This window comes from Hypanus sabinus, chromosome 7, assembly GCF_030144855.1.
Source record: "Hypanus sabinus isolate sHypSab1 chromosome 7, sHypSab1.hap1, whole genome shotgun sequence".
Classification (NCBI taxonomy): Eukaryota; Metazoa; Chordata; class Chondrichthyes; order Myliobatiformes; family Dasyatidae; genus Hypanus; species Hypanus sabinus.
Genome location: NC_082712.1, coordinates 174,348,427 through 174,366,288, shown reverse-complemented (window position 1 = coordinate 174,366,288; position 17,862 = coordinate 174,348,427). Strand labels below are relative to the sequence as shown.

Sequence of the window (17,862 nt, the reverse complement as noted above, 5' to 3'; positions counted from 1 at the left end):
AAACGCTCTCCCTGCAACCAGCTTGTTAAGCTCTCTAAATTTTTTAAATATAAATTTCAATGAGATCTCTCATCTGAGAGTACAGTTTTAGTCCACTCTTTCCTTCTACCTACAGAAATGCCATCACCCTTGAAGCTGTCTTCTCAATGGAAAATAAGCAATTTTTTTCTTAAAGAGTGGCAACTTCACACAATTCTCACACCACGAACAGTTGTTTGCACAACACATACTCCCATGCGATGGAACTTACAAACCTGTAACAACCCAATACTTCTCAGTCGCCGGAGAGGTGTCCAGGTTATTGTACTCCACAGCTGAAAGGGAAATAGGTCAAACAGGAAGTTTAATCCATTTCAGAGAAAACTGTGCAAAAACATTTTCTTTCAAGAATATTTTAAAACATGAATAGTTTGGGGCAGTAGATGGAATTCTCTTTAACACCCAAAATAGAATTTGGCATTAAAAGAGGTTCACTTGAGTGTGATGCACAGTTACAGGGAACTGTATCTCTTGGGGAACAGGGAGAAGGCAGATAAATTACCGGGATCCAACTGCACAACCCCAGGGGTTTTAAAGGAAGTTACTGCAGAGATGGTGGACACCATTGTTTGAAATTTTACAAATCTCACTAAATTCCGGGACAGTTTCAGAAGATTGGCAAACAGCCAGTGTGTTCAATAAGAGAGAAAGTGGGGGTTAGAAAAGCCCATTTAGGTTAATACAAGAGTTTCTGCAAATGCTGGAAATCCAGAGCAACACACACAGAGAGCTGGAAGAGCTTAGTAGGTCAGGTAGCATCTATGGAAATGAAAGTCGAAGTTTCAGGCTGAAACCCTACTTCAGGACTGGAAGAGAAGGGGGAAGACGCCAGAACAAAGAGGTAGAGGAAGGGGAAGGAGGACTTGCTAGAGGGTGACAGCTGAAACCAGGGGGGTGGGAAAGGTAATGGGCTGGTGGAGAAGGAATCTGATAGGAAAGGAGAGAGGACCGTGAGAGAAAGAGACAAAGGAGGGGCAACAGGTGGATGATAGTCAGGTGAGAAGTAGTAAGAGGCCAGAATGGGGAACAGATGAAGCATGAATGGGAGGGGGAAAATATTACCAGAAGGAGGAATCAATGTCAACGCCATCAGGTTGGAAGCTACCGAGACAGAATATGAGATTTTGCTCTTTCATCCTGAGGTTGTGGCAGAAGAGGGGGCCATGGACCAACGTTGGAATACAGATACGGGTAGGAATTTAACTGGTGGGCTACCAAAAATTCTGCTTTTGGCAGATGAAGCGGAGGTGTTCAGCAAAGTGGTAGCAAGTTGCAAGAGTCAGTGGTCATAAAGAAAGTAACTAATTAGTAAGAAAAGGTGAATATTGACAAACCTAAGCAACCTGATTTTCTGAGGGGTCAATCATGTATGACAGATTTGCCCGAAGTCATCAAAGATGTGACAGATGTTGGCCATGAAGGAATTAAAATATGGAAGAAAACATTGAACTCGAATGGGTCAGGACAGAGGGAGTAGACAAACGGGATGTTTTTGTTCTTGCGATGTGCTTGAAGCAATGTAGGCTGCCATTTTGTGAAGCTGCTCTGTAACCTCCATTTTGTCAGCTGTCTTGGGAACTGGTTTTGCTCAGGAATAGTTCTATCGAAGTGCTTTAAAGTTGACACGTTGATGCTCCTGATAATTTGCTGAACTGGAGATAATTTCCAATAAGAAGTTACTTGTGAGGAGTTGTTTGGTATGATAGAGCAAGCAGGTTTGTGAAAAGGTGAACCAGTGACCTGAGTAACTCAAATCCAGTAGCAGACAAAGAGGCATTAATTACAAGTTGTCACTTTCAGAAGGACAATAAATTGATACTGGCATGACTACATTTATTTATTTATCTATCTATTGAGATACGGTGTGGAATAGACCCTTCCAGCCCTTTGAGCCATGCTTCCCAGCAATCCTCGATTTAAATCCTAGCCAAATCAGGCGGCAATTTACAATGACCAATTAACCTACAAACTGATACGTCTTTGGACTGTGGGAGGAAACCAGAACACCAAGAGGAGATCCATGCCATCACAGGGAGAAGGTGCAAACTCCTAATTGAACCCAGGTCACCCGTGCTGCCCCATATGCTACCATGCTGCCCATAATTTAATGGGAATATGATGCAGATCAGTCAGATGTCCTCGAGCCAAAGATATTGAAATGCAACATTTGGACTGATCAAGAAATTCTATAAATAGGAAGGGATTCAAATACAAAGCAGTGAGACTATCACAAGGAAGAACCCCATACCAGGGGCTAGGAGAGAATAAAAAGGATCAATAGTCTGGCCAAAGGGAGATGCTCTATTTCGGTGTTTTAAATTGAAGAAGTGCTCTGAGTGAGTACTGCTACAGAGGGAACAGCAGAATTCATGTTTTAAGTTGTTGGCCTGGGGTCGTTGCTTGTGCAGAGGTAATAAAGTGCGAGCTTTGATTAATTACGTTGCGTAATGAGTTGCCTAACCTAGATTAGTCAACACAGGCAGAGTAATTAGAGGGAAAACCAGTGTGGCCTCCTGTATATCGGTGAGATCGACGTAGATTGGGAGACTGCTTCGCTGAGCACCTACACTCCGTCTGTCAGAACAAGCGGGATCTCCCAGTGGACACAGATTTTCTTTCCACTTCCCATTCCCATTCTGATATGTCCATCCATGACCTCCTTTACTGTCATGATGAGGCCACACTCAGGTTGGAGGAACACTTTATATTACGTCTGGGTAGCCTCCAACCTGATGATATGAACATCGATTTCACAAACTTCTGTTAATGGCAACCCACCGCCCCACCTTCCCCATTCCCATCCCCTTTTCCCTCTCTCACCTTATTTCCTTGCCTGCCCAACACAGCCCTCTGGTGCCCCACACCCCTTTTCTTTCTTCCATGGCCTCCCATCCTCTCCCATTAGATTCCCCCTTCTCCAGCCCCTTATCTCTTCCACAAATCAACTTCCCAGCTCTATATTCACCCCTCTTCCTCCCAGTTTCACCTATCACCTTGTGTTTTCCCTCCTCTCACCCCACTTTTTAACTCTACTCCTCATCTATTTTTTCTCCAGTCCTGCTGAAGGGTCTCGGCCCAAAACATCGACTGTACTCTCTTCCATAGATGCTGTCTGGCCTGTTGAGTTCCTCCAGCATTTTGCGTGTTTTGAAAGAGATTAAAGAGTCGCTTTATTTGTCACATACATGAAATCCGTTGTTTGCATCAAATCAAATCAGCAAGGATTGTGCTGGAAGTCCTGATGAAAGGTCTCGGCCTGAAACATAACTGTTTAATCTCATCCTTAGGCAGTGCCTGACCAGCATCTTGTGTGAGAACAAGGGATGATTTTATAGAGGTGTTTACAATCATGAGCTGCATAGATACAGCACACAGTCTTCCTCCCCAGTGCTGGGGATTAAAGAAGTCGAGGGCAGAGGTTTGAGGTGAGAGGAGAGCAGTATAATCGGAACCTGAGGACTACCTTTCACCCAGAGGGTGGAATGGGCTGCCAGAGAAAGTGGTTCAGGCAGGTACTTTAACAACATTTAGACAGTATGTGGACAGGTGCATGGAGAGGAAAGGTTCAGAGCGAAATCTGCCTAACACTGGCAAACATGAATAGCTCACATGGGCCATCTTGGTCAGCAGTGCTAATTGGGCTAAATGGCCTGTTTCCCTGCTGCAAGACTTGATGAAGGCTGAGACTAGCAGTTCCTTGTTGTGTTTACTTGTATATATAATATACAATGTAATTTTTTTTGTGAAAAGGAACCTCTGCAAACCTTCCTAAATGTGTTGCAGCCCTTTAAAACACCTCAGACCATAAGATGTAGGACCAGAATTAGGCCATTCTGCCCATCAAGTCTGTTCTACATTCTATCTTGGCCTTTCAATATTCGATAGGTTTCTAGTCCATTCCATAAGACCATTAGACTATAAAACATAGGAACAGAAAAAGACCATTCAGGCCATTGAATCTGCTCCTGCATTCCATCATGGCTGATTTATTATCCCTCTGAAACCCATTCTCCTGCCTCCTCTTCGTAACCTTTGGTGCCCTGAACAATCAAGAACCTATCACCTGCTGCTCTAAATATATCCAGTGACTTGGCCTCCACAGTTGCCTGTGGCAATGAATTCCACAGATTCACTACCCTCTAACTAAATAAATTCCTCCTCATCTCTGTTCTAAATGATGTCCCTCTATTCAGAGGCTGTGCCCTCTGCTTCTAGACTCTCCCTCTATTGGAAACATCCTCTCCATGTTCAAAGTATTCAAATTACATTTATTATCAAAGAAGGTATAAATTATACAACCTTGAAATTTGCCTGCTTACAAGCAGCCACAAAGCAAGAAACCCAAAAGAACCCGATCAAAAAAAATAAAGACCAACACCCGATGCACAGAGAATGAGAAAAAAACACAAATCATGCCAACAATGGAAGTGAGCAACAGCATTGCCAACCAAATTGAGTCTTTGGATCCAAATCCCTGGAGCAGCCCGGCGAGGTAGGCCCAAAGCCTCGGTCTTTGTTCATCATATTAGCACGGCAAATTTCTGCGAAGCTTGCAGATGTGCAGCACAACGGCCTGAACAGTCTCACAGCCTCAGAACTGCAGAGTGCAGATTGAACATCCTTTGAGAACGAGCGAAATTGGCCCAACTCTCACCTCCAGGCCCAACAGCCTGCCTTTCCAGCCTATCTGGGCCTGTCCAAAGAGTGGATTGTGCCTTGCATTAGGACTCGGGCCCCAATACATCAAAAAGCACTGAGCCTGGAACTTGCCGCCCAGCCCATAGCCACTCTCTGATGGAACTGGACTCTCTGACGGTGGTGTCTGAAAAGAGGATGCTGTCCAAATTGCATGCCATCTTGGACAATGTCTCCAATCCACTCCATAATGTACTGGTTAGGCACAGGAGTTCATTCAGCCAGAGACTCATTCCACCGAGATGCAACACTGAGCATCATAGGAAGTCATTCCTGCCTGTGGCCATCAAACTTTACAACTCCTCCCTCGGAGTGTCAGACACCCTGAGCCAATAGGCTGGTCCTGGACTTGTTTCCACTTGGCATAATTTACTCATTATTATTATTTAATTATTTATGGTTTTATATTGCTATATTTCTTCACTATTCTTGGTTGGTGCGACTGTAACGAAACCCAATTTCCCTCGGGATCAATAAAGTATGTCTGTCCGTCTTCATTGTTTGTGGTGATAGTTTACCACAATTTACTTCAGAAAAGATGATGTTAATAATGTTTTTAGTCAAATTCTTTACCTTTCAAAGTACCAGCAAGCTGTTGCTCGCCTTCAGTAGTGCCACCTTAAACCGGAAGACCCACCACAGTGTGACAGCTTTCAGTGAGATCTCCCCTCATTCTTTTCTTTATAACCCGCCCATCCACCAGATCTCTGCGCTTGGAATCCAACCACCCCTTGTAGTAACTGTCAGAATCAATGTCACCTTTCCACGGGCAATTAGCTGCCACAGAATAAACTCTCAAGAAACTCTGTACCTCAAGCATGAATTTTTTAAAAAATTGATCGTATTGTACAATCCATGAGGAAGTAAAATGGAGGGCAATTCATTAGCATTTTAACAACCTGTATTCCAGATCCCTCATTCTCCCTCTGCATACATAAACAGGGATTTAATATTCAGTTAACGTAATTCAATTGCTTATTTTTAAAACCATTTGATAAAGTATAGTCAATGGAACCTGGTAAGTGACGACACTGACGCCTTCTTCTTCCCAAAATATAAAATAATACTTTAATGGGTAATGATATTTATATTGTATAACTCCCTTCACCAGCAGAGTCCAATTACCATTATACATCTCATTACGGTAATGTTTTCACACCTCGTTAGGTGTTCCCAGCCAGGGAAGCAGTAACACACATAAAATGTAGATTTTATTTATTTTAAGGCAACACGAGTGAATCTGCAGATGCTGGAAATAAATAAAAATACAAAATGCTGGCAGAACTCAGCAGGCCAGACAGCATCTATGGGAGGAGGTAGTGATGACGTTTCAGGCTGATGCTGTCTGGCCTGCTGAGTTCTGCCAGCATTTTGTATTTTTATTTTATTTATTTTGTTTTATTTAGAGATACAGAAAAGGACCTTCCAACCCACCCAGCCCCCCCCCCCCATCAACCCTGCCATGCAACCCACTGATTTAACACTAACCTAATCACAGGACAATTTGCAATGACCAATTAACCTACCAATCGGTACATCTTTGGACCGTGGGCGGAAACCAGAGCACCTGGAGGAAATCCACACAGATATGAGAAAGAACGTACAAACTGAATTATAGGGGATGGGAAATTGAATTTCAAACTTCGATGTCACCAGCTGTAAAAACACCGCGCTAACCGCTATGCTACCACGGCATCTTATTTTTCATTGACTCTAATGTGTTCCTTGAATGCCCTCAAGAAAATGAATTTCAGGGTAGTAAACACGAGGAAATCTGCAGATGCTGGAAATTCAAACAACACACACAAAATGCTGGTGAAACACAGCAGGCAAGGCAGCATCTATAGGGAGAAGCGTTGTCGACATTTCGGGCCGAGACCCTTCGTCAGGACTAACTGAACGGAAAGATGGTTAAGAGATTTGAAATTAGTGGGGGGAGGGGAAATGCGAAATGATAGGAGAAGACCGGAGAGGGTGGGATGAAGCTAAGAGTTGGAAAGGTGATTGGCATAAGTGATACAGAGCTGGAGAAGGGAATGGATGATGGGACAGGAGGCCTCAGGAGAAAGAAAGGGAGGGGGAAGCACCAGAGGGAGATGGAGAACAGGCAAACAACTAAATATGTCAGGGATGGGGTAAGAAGAGGAGGAGGGTCATTAACGGAAGTTAGAGGAGTCAATGTTCATGCCATCAGGTTGGAGGCTACCCAGCTGGTATATAAGGTGTTGTTCCTTCAACCTGAGTTTGGATTCATTTTGACAGTAGAGGAGGCCATGGATAGACATAGCAGAATGGGAATGGGACGTGGAATTAAAATGTGTGGCCACTGGGAGATCCTGCTTTCTCTGGCAGACTGAGCGTAGGAGTTTAGCGAAACGGTACTATACATATGCATATGTTGATAATAAATTTACTTTGAACTTTAAAATGCTGGAGGAACTCAGCAAGTCAGGCAGCACCTATGGAGGGAATGAACAGTTAACATTCATTGGGACTGGAAAGGAAGGGAACAGAAGCCAGAATAAGATGGTGAGGGGTGGGTGAGGTGTGCAAGCTGGCAGGTGATAGATGAGACCAACTGAAGGGGACGGTAGCTGAGTGGCCTCATCCTGAAACATCGATTGTTCATTCCTCTCCGTAGATGCTGCCTGACCTGCTGAGTTTCTCCAGCATTTGTGTGTGCTGCTCTGGGCATCTGCAGAATCTCTTGTGCCTCTGGTTGGAATCACTTTCCTGTTTATAGGAGCTTACTTTGCACATGTTCCCTTGCTCACAATGGGGAGCAGCCTGCAGTTTTCAGAATCAAGTTCAGCCTCTTTACTGAATGGAGAAGAATGTCTTTTAATGGCTGTAACTCGCAACGGAAAGTCTATCCTTTTCCAGCTTCACATTTCTTTCCCCCTTCCCTGGCCTCACCTGACAGCTTGTATTTTCCCCACCTTCTTATTCTTGCTTCTTCCTGCTTCCTTTCCAGCCCTGATGAAGGGCTTGGGCCAAAACGTCAACTGTTTTTTCCTCTCTGTAGATGCTGCCTGACCTGCTGAGTTTCTTCAGCATTTTGTGGACGTTACTCAGTGATTGGTTCCCTTGCTCCTGTGTCTGAGGATTAAGGAATAAATTCTGCGAATGCTGGAAACAGTGAATCAGGCAGCATTTGTGAGAAGAATGACTGTTAACATTTCAGGTCTAAAACACTATGTGATGTAGTTGACTCTGCCTAATGCATCTACAGGCTTGAAAGTGTCCTGAATGGTTGTATCATTATCTGGTAATGCAATTCGAATGTACGGGTAACATAAGAAGCTACAGACTCAGCTCAATACATCACAGTACTGTAATATCAACAGAAGGCTCACACAACCCTCTGAGTGAGGAAGATCCCCCTCAGTTTCCTCTTAAGTACTTCACCTTTCACCCTTACCCAATGACCCTGAGTTCTAGTCTCACGGGTTTCAGAGGAAAAAGCCTGCTTGCATTTACCCTATTTATTATCATCTTCAATATGTGCCACGTTGCATGATGCGGGTCATCATGGTCTTGTGCCCATGGTTCTTCTTGGCAAATCTACAGCTGTGGCTTGCCATTACCTTCTTCTTTACAAGATGGGTGACCGCCACCATGATCAATACTCTTCAGGTGTCACTGATTGCATAACCAGGGCTTGTGACCCGAGACCCCTCGTAATGTTGTCTACCTCCATGAAATCTCCCCTCATTCTCCCATGCGCAATACTGCAGATCTGGCCTCACTGATGTCATATACAACTTCAATATAATATCGCAACTCCTTTACTCAATACTTTGATTTATGAAGGGAAATGTGCCAAAAGCTCTCTTTATGATTTACCTGTGATGCCATTTACCTGTGATGCCACTTTCACAGAATCAATGACATGTATTCCTGGATCCCTCTCTTCTACTGCATTTCTCAGTACCCGAACATTCACCGTGTAAGTCTCTACCCTGGTTTACCCTCCCAAAGTGCAACAACTAGAGCGCCACAGTAGCACAGCGGTTAGTGTGACATGATGACATCAAGGGGCGCCGGAGTTCAGAGTTCAATTCCGATGACGTCTGTAAGAAGTTTGTACATCCTCTCCATGAATGCATAGGTTTCCTCCAGGTGCTCTGGTTTCCTTCCACGCTCCAAAGACATATCGTTCAGTAGGTTAATTGGTCATTGTGAATTGCCCTGTGATTGGGCGACGGTAACCAGGTGGCTTGTTGGGCGATGTGGCTCGTCAGGCCAGAAAGGCCTGTCCACGCTGCCTCTCTAACTACTGTAAATAAACAAATAAACCTCACACTCGTCTGTGCTAAATTCTGTCTGACATTTTCCCCAGCTGGTCCAGATCATGGTGCAGCATCTACAGAATCTCATGTGTTCATGGACCTGCCTTTAAAGTAGTGCATTAACTGCAACCTAACTGGGGACATTGTAGAGAGACACTATGGGACTGCAAATTATATCTTTTTCTGTATAAACAAATGTGAAAATCAGGTGTTCTTTTAATGCCTGCACTTCCAAAAGTTTAAGGAATCTTGTGCACATTATTTAATCAGGAACGTGTGTTAAGAAAACTCCTTCAACATTGACAACCCCCCTACTGAGAATCACTGTCTTAATTATCCAGCACCCGCCTCTGCGGCTTCACCCTGGCTGCAAAGGGAAGAGGGTTGGGCACGGTACTAGCAACCCCATCCCATAAAAACCCAGAGCTACGCCAACAAAAGATCCAATGGCCCCATCCCTGGGAGAGGAAGAATCTTAGAAGATGGGCTACACCGGGGAACAACTTGAAAGTCTGGTCAAGGACAGAGGACTCAGGTGAACTGTTGTTGGCAGTCTATGCCCCTGTAGAGGTGAATTGAATTGAATTGACTTTATTTTTTACATTCTTCACATACAGGAGGAGCAAAAATCCTTATGTTACATCTGTCTAAATGTGCAATCATAGTAATTTATAATAAACAGAACAATCAATGTAACAGAATACACTCAAATTAGCATGAGTTAATCAGTCTGATGGCCTGGTACAAGAAGCTGTCTCGGACAGCTGCCTGTGTCCTGGCTTTTATGCTGCGGTCCCGCTTCCCAGATTGTAGCAGCTGGAATTGATTGTGATTGGGGTTACTCGGGTCCCCAATGATCCTTTGGGCCCTTTTTACACACCTGTCTTTTTAAATGTCCTGAATCATGGGAAGTTTACAACTACAGATGTGCTGGGCTGTCTGCACCACTCTCTGCAGAACCCTGTGATTAAGAGAGATACAGTTCCCATACCAGGCTGTGATACAGCCAGTTAGTATGCTCTCAATTGTGCTCCTCTAGAAAGTTCTTAGGATTTGGGGGCCCATACCAAACTTCCTCAACCATCTGAGGTGAAAGAACAGTGCATTGAGGTAACTCCACCATGGACGGTCACAAGCTCGGCTGTGAAAGGAGCAGGGTTGGGCATGGGACTAGTAATGTCATCCCAGAGCTACAGAAACACCAACAGAAGCTCCAAAAACCTCATCCCTGGGAGAAGAAGGACCACACCTAAGGACAACTTGAAAGACTAGCCCACGACAGAGGACTCCATCGAGCTGCGTTTGGTGGCCTATACCTCGGTAGGGGTGATGAGCTTAAGGAAGCAAGTGAATGTATCTGCAAATCCAACATTCTTCATGATTCCAATACCATCCAATTTTCTTACTTTTAATTAGTGCCTAAATTATAGTTAATTGCATTTAAGGAAACATAATAATGCAAATAAAGCTTGGAAAATTTGAATTTACTCCTAGTGTATACGTTGCTGCTGACACAAGTATTTTCTTCACTGCTACGGTGCTAGGAAACAAGGTTAGGCACGTTTATAAGTCAAACAGACCCTGCAGTCACTTCCACCTCAGCAGATCTAAACTTCAGCTCCATTACTTATGTCAGTCCCAGATCCTGTAATATCCTGGCATGGTAATCATCCAAAAGGCTGAAGAAATTTGTCATGTCTCCTGCAGCCCTCACTATTTTCATAGGTGCCCCACAGAAAGCATCCAATTGGATGCATCACAACTTGGTAGCACAGCTTCTCCCTCTGTCATCAGATCTCTGAATGGACAATGAAGCCACGTACACGACTTCACTATTTTTCCTCTTTTTTTGCACTGCTTATTTAATTTTTAATATATTTTTCTTATTGAAATTAATCATTTTTTGATGTATTGCAAAAACAAGAAATTCCACAATATATATCAGTGGTATTAAACCTGATTCTGATTCTATTTCTCAGACTGTAAAGAGTTGCAGACTCAGTGAAACCAGCCTCCCCTCCAGAGGTCCTGTCAACGCCTCTCTCTGGCTCTTCTCCACCCTCCCACCAGAATCAGAATCAGGTTTATCACTACTGACGTACAGCAGGTGGTAAAGAGGACAAGCTCCAACTACCTATTAAATGTTGCCAATGGCGTGTGCCTCAAATAGCATCTGACAACCAAGTCCGATTCCTGGCCTTCACATGTGGCTTGGCTACTAAGCCCGGTAGAACTGATTCTACCAGCAGCAGAAAGGGGCAAAGAAAGGTGGGTTACTTCCACCTTAAAACCAGTCTCTTTCAGTAGATGGGATTTGTCAGCCATGGTTGGCAACTCCTCTAGGAGAAGGAAAACTCTAATCTCAAACCGCTGCTGCCTTGCAGCTATACCCACTCATGGTGAAGGCTTCGAGAGTAATCTCTGAGGAAAAATCAGGAGCTGGAGTCCCTAAGGCAATCCTACATTGAGTTCAATGCTGGCTGACAACTCCTGCAACATCGCTGGTGCCAAATTGTACCAAACTCTGCCATTCCTTTGGATTCATCAGCTGTGTAGAGAGGGGGAGCCCGGTGCATGGGCAACAGCTTGTCTCCATATCATACTGCTTTGGCTTGGGTATCACGTAAACAGCTGGGACGTAAAGACAATAATTGACCCCGACCATCAGAAGGCCTCACAGTATGTCATGAAATCTGTCACTTAGCAGCAGCAGTACAGTGCAATACATAAAAAAATTACTAAAAGTTACAAAAAGAAGTATATAAAAATAACAAAATAATGCAAAAAAAGGGAAAATAGTGAGGTAGTGTTCACGGGTCGGGCTGAAGACACAGAAACCTTAAATCACATACCACCAGAAGTGCTTTGACCCCAAACTGCACGACATTAACACACAATTTTCAGCATTAAGATTCAAACGCCGGACTAAGTAAGGGTGATGGAGGCTACTTACGCTCAGCCAGGGTCAGAGGGGGGTAGGCGAGGTAGTATCCCAGCTCTGCAGGTGTCAGGTGATGCAGAAGGCCGCTGGCAGCGGTGCCATTGAGCAGCGTGCTCTGATTCCTCACCATGTAGACCATGGAGACCGCCGTGGAGCTCTCCAACACCGACGTGTTCAAAATCTGCGGGGAAACAAGTTCAAGCTTATCATCATCCGTCTGACTGTACATATATACAATCAAATGAAACAATGTTCCCCCGAGCCACAGTGCACCTACAAAACATATATCACACAAAACAAAATACTAACAAAAATAAGTTAGTAGAATATAATTCAAAACACACATAATACACAGCATTGGTAAACAGTGTACAGCTTGCGATCCAAGTGATGGGACCTCGGATGTGGCAGGGTATCCATTAGGCCCACAGTCCGAGGGAAGAAGCTATTACCCAGTCTGGTAGTCCTAATCCTAATGTTCCTGTACCTCCTTCCTGACAGTAATGGGTCACAAAGATTGTGGAGGTCTTCAACAATGCTTTGGGCCCTTCGTCTGCAACGCTCCCAGTAAATGTCACAAATAAGAGTGAGGGAGACCCCAACGATCCACAGTAGGGGCTTACAGTCCCCACGTCCTGCAAGTCGAACAGGATCTCACTCTGTCCAGGTTGCCAAGGTCACCTTAACACAATTCACTTTGAGACAATGTCATGCGCACATCTGAAGTGATGCAAGTTCAGCCCAAGAGCAGGCCTTCAGCCCACCATATCTCTGCCGACCCTGATGCTAATCTAACTAATCCCATCTGATCTATACAGAAACTTGAAGGGACTTTTTGTACAATGTGATGGACTCTAGACCTCACAATCCACCTCATTATGATCCTGCACTTTATCATTTACCTACACTACACTTGGTTCTGCATTGTTATTGTTCTACCTTGTTCCTCAATTCACTGCATCATGGGCACCACGGTGGCGTAGTGCTTAGCACAACGTTACTACAGCCTGGAGCGTTTGGAGGTTAAGTCTGTACATCCTTCCCAAGGAATGTATGGGTTTTCTCTAGATCCTTCTGTTTTCTCTCACAGTCCAAAGACATACTGATAGATCTATTGGGCATTGCAAATTGTCCCACGGCTGGGTTAGGTGTAATCGGGGTAACTCAAAGGGCCATGAGGACCTACTCTGCATTGTGTTGATAGATAGACAGCAAGATAGATAGATCGGCATGAAGAGAGTGCAAGAGAAACTTTTCACTGTCCTCAGTACATTATATAAAAGTGAACCAGTTCCACTCCTTGCCAGTTCGTGTATCTGTCTAAATGCCTCTTAAAAACTGCTGCTGTACCTACATCCCCTGGGCAGCATGTTCCAGGACCTAGCAGACCTTTTGTAAAAAGCCTTCTTTGTAAATTTCTTCTAAACTTATGCCCTCTGCTGTTTAACACCCAGGGAATAGGGCTGTCAACCCTGCTTCATTATTCATCTTTTGCACATTTTATTTACGCACATGTACGCTCATGATCTTCTGCCCAACCACTTCAAGGCTCAACGTGTTGTGCATTCAGAGATGCTGTTCTGCACACCACTGTTGTAATGCGTGATTATTTGAGTTACTGTCACCTTCCTGTCAGCTTGAACCAGTTTGGTTATTCTCCTCTGACCTCTCTCATTAACAAGACATTCCTACCCACAGAACTGCCACTCACAGGATTTTTTTGCTTTTCACAGCTTTCTCTGTAAACTCTAGAAACTGTTGTGCATGAAAATCTGAAGAGATCAGATGTTTCTGAAATACTCAAACCACCCTGTCTGGCACCAACAATCATTCTATGGTTAAAGTCACTGGGATCACGTTTCTTCCCCATTCTGATGTTTGATCTAAACAACAACTGAACCTCTTGACCATGTCTGAATGCTTCTGCGCACAAATTCACCTGGTAATGATAGACAATGAGATTTACTGAGAATTAGATCAATTTTAAAGATTCAGCATTCACAATTCAAGATTGTTTAATGTCATTTCCAGTACACAGTGTAAAGGAGAATGAAATAATTGTTACTCTAGATTTGATGCGGCACAAAAAATACAATAAGATAAAGAACACAAATAATAATTTTTAAAAAACAAAATAAATATAGATACATAACGTAGCTTATTTACACAGCTTGACTGGATGCCCATAAAGTCACGTTAGGCACAGGAGTGTCTGCACACAAGGTGACTGACAGGAAATGGTAAAGTAATGGTGGTTGGGAGTATGGCGAGGTGGGTTAGTGGATTAGTGAGTCTGTTCATGATGTGGATGCTACGTAGACTCCTCCCTGATGGGAGTGGGACAAACAGTCCTTGAGAAGGGTGGGTGGGATCCTTCGTGATGTTACTGGCCCATTTCTAACACATTTCTGTATATAAAACCATAAGACCATTAGATACAGGAGCAGATTTGGGCCACTCGGCCTATCAAGTCTGCTCTACCATTCCAACATGGCTGATTTATAATCCCTCTCAACCCCATTCTCCTGCCTTCTCCCAAAACCTTTGAGGCCCTGACCAACCAAGAATCTATCAACATTCACTTTAAATATATTAAATGACTTGGCCTCCACATCCAAACATGGAAATGACTGCCTCAGATTAACCATCCTGTCTAAAGAATTTCCTCCTCACTGATGTACTAAATGGATGCCCCTCTATTCTGAGGCTTTCCCACTATAGGAAACATCCTCTCCACATCTAACCATTCAACATTTGTGAGGTTTCAATGAGATCCTACCCTCATTCTTTGAAGCTCCAGAAAGTACAGGCCCAGCGCCATCAAATGCCTCCCATGCATCAAGCCTTTCATTCCGAGTGTGCTCTGACCAGTGCCTTATAAAGTCTCAGCTTCACATCCTTGCTCTTACATTCCAGTCCTCTCAAAATGAAAGCTAACATTGTATCTCCTTCCTTACCATTGACTCAACCTGCAAATTAACCTTTAAAGAATCCTGTACAAGGACTCCCAAATCTCTTTGCACCTCTGATACATGAATCTTCTCCCCATTTAGAAAATAGTCTATGCTTATCCTTCTACCAAAGTGTATGACCGTACACTTCCTGACACTATATTCCACCTGCCACTTCTTTGCCCATTCTCCTAATCTGCCCAAGTCCTTCTGCAGACTCCCTGCTACCTCAACACTACATGCCCCTCCACCTATCTCTGTATCTGTGTATCATCACTAAGCCACTAAGCCATCGATTCTGTCATCCAAATCTTTGTCAAACAACGTAAACAGAAGCGGTCCCAACACCGACCCCTGTAGAACACCACTTGCCACTGGCAATCAGCCAGAAATGGCCACCTGTATTCCCACTGTTTGCCTCCTGCCAGTCAGCCACTCTTCTATTCATGTTAGTATCTTTCTTCTAATACCATGGGTTCTTATCTTATTCAGCGTCTTGTCAAAGGTTTCTGAAAATCCAAGTAAACAACATCCATTGACTCTGCTTTGTCCATCTGCCTGTTATTTCCTTATATGCCCTTGATGGTGGATATGCTGGTGCTGGTGATGCATTGGGCTGTTTTAACTACTCGTAGTATAGGTTTTAAGCAGCAGTTTTAACATAAAGCATGCTCATTGTGCAAGGTATAATGCGGTTTCTCATTTTTCATGAGATGTGCAGGTCTCTGCTGATTCAGTATTCCTTGCCCAGGCAGTGAGTGTGGATATTAATTGCCCACTTCCCATGAGAGAGCACGGCATAAGCATGTGCCCTCTTTGGCAAAGCAGCACACTTGCTGTTAGCACATTCAGTGGTTAAATCCAGATGTGAGCAGAATATGTGCGAGAGTTTCGGAGAAAATCTTACATTGTTGAGAAGTAGGCATACTAATACACACTCTCACTCACCCACTCACACAATCACACATATTCACACTCCCAATTGCACACACATGTAGACACGCACACATATAGACTCTCCGGCCTGTGGACGCACACACACTCACTCTCCCACATACACACCACTCACACACTTGAACAAATACACACACACTCACATTCTCCCACTTGTGCACACACACATACACTCATGTTCACCCACTTGCACATACACACTAAAAGTGTGTGAAGCTACGAGGGGGGATGAAGTAAGAAGCTGGGAGGTGATAGGTGGAAAAGGTACAGGGCTGAAGAAAAAGAAGAAATGTGGTGAATACGGAGGCTCATGGGGTGGTAGGTAAGGAGAAGGGGAATCCTTTCCCTGTTACAACAGCAGGAGGATTGGGTGTGGACTTTGGTATCATCAGTCCTGTTGAAGGGTCTCAGCCCAAAACTTCGACTGTTTATTCCCTTCCATAAATGCTACTTGACCTGCTGAGTTCCTCCAGCATTTTGAGTCTGTTACTCTGGACTTCCAGCATCGGCAAAATCTTGTGTCTCACGAAAATAGCTAATGACATTTCCAAAAGAAATGTTGACTTTAGAAAACCTATGGATACATTCCTAATTTTCTTAAGGGTAGCAAATCAAGTGTGATTCACATATTTAAATTGGAAAGTATTTAATCAAGTTTGTACAGCCCACGTATGTCACTGTGACGGTGTGTTATCTGTGACAGCATTACACTGCAGGGAAGGGAACTATTCTCGGCACTTTTATTGGGCTGGTTGTTTGAAAGCACGTTTCCACCAGTTCCCTGTCACCTCCACACAGTGCAGCAATTTAACAACCAATTTGAGACTGATTAAAGTCACGTGCACAAGTCCATGTCTGCACAGGTGCGGTGAAAAACTTACTTACAGCAGCGTCACAGGGACATAGAATCAGATACACACACAAGGTGCTGGAGGAACTCAGCAGGTAAGGAAGCATCTATAGAGAGGGATAAAGAGTCCATGTTTCAGGCCAAGGTGCTTCATAGCTGCCTGACCTGCCTGACCTGCCGAGTTCCTCCAGCATTTGTGTGTTCTTCTGGATTTCCAGCATCCTCAGAGTCTCTTGTGCTCAGATACACAAAATTCACAAGAAAAAAACCCACAAACAATACAAAATTATAAAAAAAATCACAGTTAGGCAAATAAAAAGTTCAACGTAAATTTTATTATTGAAGTACATATATGTCACCATGTACAACCCTGAAATTCAGTGTAATTCATTGTAAGTGCATTGAAGTTCAAAGTGGTCATCGTGTTGGCATACTGAGGTAGTGATTATCGTTGCGTAGCTGTGGGGTGGCAAGGTAGTATAGTGGTTCAATTCCCGCTGCTGTCCGTAAAGAGTTTCCATGTTCATCCCATGACAGCATGGGCTTCCTCTGGGTGCTCTGGTTTCCTCCCACAGTCCAAAGAGGTAGTGAGGGTGTGTGAGTGTGGACATGATATGTTGATGCCAGAAGCACGTGACACTTATGGGCTGCCTAATACAATCCTGGCTGAAACGATTTGATACCAACAATGCATTTCACGATATGGTAAGAACATAGACCAGTACAGCACAGGAACAGTCTTTTGGTCCACAACGTTGTGCTACTCTTTTATCCAACATTAAGATCGATCTAACCCTCCCCTCCCACATAGCTCTCCATTTTTCCTACAATCCCTATGTCTATCTAAGGGTTTCTTAAATGTCCCTAATGTACCTGTCTCTAAGGCAGAGTGTTCCATGCACCCACCACTTTCTGTGTAAAAGCTTTACCCCTGACATCCCCCCTTTACTTTCCTCCAATTACCTTAAAATTATACTTCCACATATTAGCCACTTCCACCCTGGGAAAAATCTTAAGCTATCCAGTCAATCTATGCCTCTTATCATCTTGTACACCTCTATCAAGTCACCTCTCATCCTTCTTTGCTCCAAAGAGAAAAGCCCCAACTCTCTCAGCCTATCCTCATAAGACACACTCTCT

General features: G+C 43.9%; 1 protein-coding gene across 1 annotated transcript in view; it reads right to left on the bottom strand.

Moving 5' to 3' along the window:
* kiaa1549la (KIAA1549-like a) overlaps window positions 1-17,862 on the bottom strand; it is a 250,266-nt gene that overhangs the window by 137,066 nt on the left and 95,338 nt on the right. The window contains exons 8-9 of the mRNA XM_059976387.1: window positions 11,980-12,148; window positions 255-314 (exon numbers count right to left, since the gene is read on the bottom strand). Coding sequence (XP_059832370.1) covers window positions 255-314; window positions 11,980-12,148 — 229 coding nt within the window. The remainder of the gene's footprint in view (window positions 1-254; window positions 315-11,979; window positions 12,149-17,862) is intronic.